The sequence below is a fragment of the Ceratina calcarata genome, unplaced genomic scaffold (assembly GCF_001652005.2).
Source record: "Ceratina calcarata isolate Rehan_Ccalc_2016 unplaced genomic scaffold, ASM165200v1 scaffold372.2, whole genome shotgun sequence".
NCBI classification, from domain to species: domain Eukaryota; kingdom Metazoa; phylum Arthropoda; class Insecta; order Hymenoptera; family Apidae; genus Ceratina; species Ceratina calcarata.
In genome coordinates, this window is record NW_017160340.1 from 60,628 (window position 1) to 65,165 (window position 4,538).

Below are 4,538 nucleotides of genomic sequence, written 5' to 3' on the forward strand. Positions count from 1 at the left end.
TTTACGGAGTTGGGACACTTAACTCCAGAAGCTAAGACTGAATTTAAAAAAGTATTAAATGTAAGTGAATTTTTTTTCCTTTTTATGAAAATGAAATATACCGTGCGGCTCTTAATGTACTATATTAATTTTTATAGGAAATGTGGGAGGAACAGTGGGGAGAGATTAGTCCGTACAATTTGATTTGCATTGAAAAATATTTGGATAAAATGCAACACGTCCTTAATGATCCGTCACTGAAAAAAAAGTGTCATCACTTTTTGCCATTTTTATTTAAAGTAAGTTTTTAAAAATATACGTTCGTATAAATTAATGTACATTAAAGAATATGTAAGAAATATTTATTATCTAATATAAAATTGCAGGCAGTAGACAAAGATCATAGTGGAGAAATTTCTGTACAAGAATTCAAGTTATTCTTCCAATGCCTAGGTCTCACCCATGACGTAAGCAAGCATTACGTATTACCGTGATAATGAAAACAAAACTGAAATAATGAAGTTCTTTAAATTTTTTATATTTATTATAGGACGCAGTTATTGCCTTCTGTCATATCGATACTAATTGTGATGGTAAAATAAGTTTCGAAGAATTTATAACGTTGGGCCGCGACTTTTTCATAACGGAAGATCCGACAAAACCCAGTAAATATTTTTGGGGCCCCTTGGTGGATTAAATTTGTTATCGCGTAATTGCGTATCCTGTAATTTGTGATAGTAAACTACTGTGTTCAGAGTATCTGATTTTAACACTTTCTGTGCGGACGATATTGTGCTGTACAGTGAAAAGAATGATAATCCAGAAACTATTGTCCAATCGTAAAATAGATCAAAATTATGGTTCAGACGTAGAGACAGAAAGATGAGATAGGAAGAGGAGGGAGATAAGGAATAACTTGTGATGAATATGTCTCTGATTACCTTTGATGTTGCCGCACAATGCATGAACGTACGATTAGACAATATATATTTTTATATCTTTTATAATTGCATCAAAAGTCGGGCAGAAAGTGTTAAATAAATCAGAGTGACTGTTACTTTCATTCGTTATAGTTAACGCATAGCATGTAAGTTTTTATACTTTCTCAGAATACATGTTATTGGAAAATAAATTTTCAATAACATTCTATATCCAATTAAATGAAAATACTTTTAAACATTATGAATTAAAGAACTTTTATAAGACATTTTTCTTTCGTCGAAAAGTATAACAGTTTAATTACAAAATACTCACTTTTATAAATATACGTAATTGTATGAAAATAAATAATTCGTCAATTGTTCGACTACTTTGTCTTCTGATCCCTAAGTGAAAAGCCTTCACCAGTGAATGCTTTAAATTCATCTGGATCTTTCATCTATAAAAACACAAATATGATGATGCATTAGTATGTAGGAATATGTCACTCTTTTTCTTCAATCTGTTAAACCTTACCTCCTTATTGTTAACAGGTTTAGTATTACGCAGAAATACAAGAGTTCCTATTTTATAATCGTAATCTGGTATTCCCCTAATATAAGTTGGTTTATTTACAGTCACTTCAGGCTTTGCACAATCTCTAGGTTTTTTACCGTCCAATCTGACACCCTCTCCTTTGAATGGTATGAAACCTGACGGTGCAGGCATTAGATCTGCTGGGTCTACTACATTTTCATCTTTCTTAATTTCTTTTTCTACGTATCCCAATGGTGGAGCAAACTCAACGTTCATATCACATTCTATGATAGTAACTGCAGGACCAGGTTGCGTCTCCAAAACGCACATTTCGTATATTCTTTCATTGTATTTTATGGCAATAATGTCACCTGTTGTAAGACAAGCAAAGTTTCTTAATCCATTTTCTAAAACAGCTTTGGCATTTGTGATGTCTAGAAAATCTTCAGATTGTGGTTGGAACCGTGAGAATGTAGCAATTGGCAGAAATACACTTTCAACATTGACTAGATCTCCCTCTTGTAATAAAAGATTATGCATCATCTGTAATCATATCATACATTAAGTTCTGCTGTGTATCAACATAACTTCTTTAACTAGTGACATAAAATATAAAACTTAGGCACTCACCCAATGAGGTAAATAAATTCTTCCTTCGTTTGCAACAAATTCCAAAACACCACAATGAGTAATTCTGTTAGTCTTTTCGTTGCTTAATTTAAATATCATGGGAAAGCTGATATTCAATCTTGTGAGATGTTCTAAAGCCGAGGGTGGCATGATTACTGGAAAACAATGAATGATAATAATCCTGTTTTGTCGAAAGATGTATGGATCTGAATAAGCTTTTTTAACATTTCATACTTTTTCCGCCACGTTCTACATCTTGCCGATATTTTCCTGGTAACATCGACACAGAAAAACATCTGTAATGATTGTTGAAAGGCCTAACGATCTCAAACATGTTAAACCCAAACTGAAAATTGAAAGTCATTTTATTGAAGACAGCCTAACCTCAGTTTATGAGAAAGGCCATCAAACGAAACGTCATTCCAGCGTTAATTTCATTTTAATCGTAAGATTTTCTTTACCATATTCGTGTCTTCGTTAAAGCACCCTCTTGATGGTTTTATGGCTAATACAATTATTTATAAATACGCAAATTTCGATAAACGTATAACTATGACGTACATGTGTATGTACACAAAAGCACAACTTGTACTTACAATACTTGGATTAAATTCTGATTTTGATCATGCAATTATTCAAATTTACGTTTAAATGAAATAGTCACATAAATTTATTAAATGCTTCTGTCAATATCAGTGTAACGCTTATATATAATAAAATTTAATAAAAAAGAAGAAAATAAAAAAAATATATTTATCAGAATATTTTAAAAAGTAGGTAATAATTTCATTATACCTAAGAATATTTGCTTACGTGGATGGTAAATAAAATTCTATCAACGTATATACATAGTATATTGAAAACTAATTATATTTTTTTATTTGAAATAGAATATATGTATGACATTGAATACTAATGATATCATTACAAATTTAAAAAATCATCTTAATTCTAATTACATATAGTTAAATGCAAAATTTGAGAACAAAGTATTATAACAATGGCAACTACACTGCCTGCAGTGTTTCTCTCTTTATAGAAATAACATTTATAATTAAATGTACTTAAAACATATTTTGTAACTTGAAATAGAATGTATTATGGAAAGCATAACTTCTATATTATTATTTCTAATATGTGCATAATGCATCATACAAATTACAGAATAAGATTACAAGGCTGTTAATCAATAATAACACTTCATTTTGTAACTTCATTAATAGCATTTGCAAGGTATTCTACGTTCTTTGTCGTTACCCCAGCCATAGATATTCTACCATCCTTTGTTAAATAAATGCTATAATTTTTTGTAAGTTTCTCTACCTGCAAAGCAGATAGTAATTCGTTATTTTCCAAGATATAAGGAAAAAATGTAAAAAACTAAAATAACAATATAAACAATAATACCTCTGGCAGTTTAAGACCAGTGTAGCAAAACATTCCAATCTGATCTGTAATATGTGCCCAATTGCGAGTACTGCCAAGGTCCTTAAGAGTATCACGCAGTTTTTGACGGACCGAAATAATACGATTTGCCATTGTTTTCACATCAACAAGCCATTCCTCTCTCAATTCCGGATCTCCTAAGATTGCATTCACGATTCTTGCGCCGTAAATCGGAGGATTTGAATACATCGGTCTAATTAAAATCTTCAATTGTGAAAGAACACGCGCTGCTTCATCTTTGTCAGCAGTGACTATCGTTAATGCTCCAGCGCGTTCACCTATTTAAAATTAATTACAATTATCATTGGACGTTTCCAGATTTCAAACTGTATGCTGTATTGCTGTAAGATTATACACTTACCATATAAACCCATATTTTTAGCATACGATTGAGCTAAGGCGACTTTAATTCCTTGCTTCACAAATAAACGGAAAGCTAGGGAATCTTTGTCCAAGTCACCTACGATCCGTATAAGAGTACTTTATTATACGAGCATTGTGGTTCAAATCCCTATATTATTTTATTATTTCTTTAACTTTTTAATTGTTTATATATTCTAGTACCTGAAGCAAACCCTTGATATGCCATATCAAAGAAAGGGAAGAGATTCCTTTTCTGCACTACTGCAGCCATTTCTTCCCATTGTTCTGGTTTAGGATCAACACCAGTAGGATTATGAGCACACGCGTGGAAAAGTATCAAAGATTTCTCTGGTATATTCTATAAGGGAAATTATACATAGATTAAAAATAAAATATACAAGTACCATCTTATATTATAGTGGAAAGTTACTGACGCTCAAATCTTCCATAAGGCCGTTAAAATCTAATCCGCACGTTTGTGGGTCATAATAACGGTAAAATTTCAGTGGAAGTCCGGCGAGTTTGAATACGGGAGCATGATTTCCCCATGTAGGTGTTGGCAAATACAGTTCCTTATTGCCAGGGAAGAAACGTTGCAAAAAGAATGCACCAACGGAAAGAGAACCTGTTCCAGAAAGTGCTTGTACAGTAGCAGTCTAAAAAAT

At 31.9% G+C, this 4,538-nt stretch overlaps 3 protein-coding genes across 8 annotated transcripts in view; 1 reads left to right on the plus strand and 2 right to left on the minus strand.

Moving 5' to 3' along the window:
- CBP (sarcoplasmic calcium-binding protein) overlaps positions 1-1,111 on the plus strand; it is a 3,503-nt gene extending 2,392 nt beyond the window's left edge. The window contains exons 2-5 of the mRNA XM_018026143.2: positions 1-60; positions 138-278; positions 366-446; positions 530-1,111. Of these exons, the coding sequence (XP_017881632.2) occupies positions 1-60; positions 138-278; positions 366-446; positions 530-676 (429 nt within the window). The 3' untranslated portion in view covers positions 677-1,111. The remainder of the gene's footprint in view (positions 61-137; positions 279-365; positions 447-529) is intronic.
- The window catches only part of Ufd1-like (ubiquitin fusion-degradation 1-like), a 5,109-nt gene extending 2,434 nt beyond the window's left edge, over positions 1-2,675 (minus strand). Inside the window, exons 1-6 of one of the 6 annotated variants that reach the window (XR_003389310.1) lie at positions 2,526-2,675; positions 2,299-2,410; positions 2,065-2,219; positions 1,435-1,977; positions 1,234-1,357; positions 316-701 (exon numbers count right to left, since the gene is read on the minus strand). Coding sequence is in view for 1 of the 6 variants with exons in the window: in XM_018026166.1 (XP_017881655.1) it covers positions 1,286-1,357; positions 1,435-1,977; positions 2,065-2,219; positions 2,299-2,428 (900 nt within the window). In the remaining 5 variants the exon portion in view is untranslated. Of the gene's footprint in view, positions 1-149; positions 237-315; positions 702-1,229; positions 1,358-1,434; positions 1,978-2,064; positions 2,220-2,298; positions 2,444-2,525 lie in introns of those variants that run through there. The other 5 variants (XR_003389309.1, XR_003389307.1, XR_001916667.2 and 2 more) reach the window with 5 other exon arrangements.
- A 487-nt stretch (positions 2,676-3,162) lies between these two features.
- Positions 3,163-4,538, minus strand: part of Got2 (glutamate oxaloacetate transaminase 2) — a 2,486-nt gene continuing 1,110 nt past the window's right edge. Inside the window, exons 2-6 of the mRNA XM_018026145.2 lie at positions 4,308-4,529; positions 4,075-4,231; positions 3,872-3,970; positions 3,472-3,788; positions 3,163-3,387 (exon numbers count right to left, since the gene is read on the minus strand). Of these exons, the coding sequence (XP_017881634.1) occupies positions 3,265-3,387; positions 3,472-3,788; positions 3,872-3,970; positions 4,075-4,231; positions 4,308-4,529 (918 nt within the window). The 3' untranslated portion in view covers positions 3,163-3,264. The remainder of the gene's footprint in view (positions 3,388-3,471; positions 3,789-3,871; positions 3,971-4,074; positions 4,232-4,307; positions 4,530-4,538) is intronic.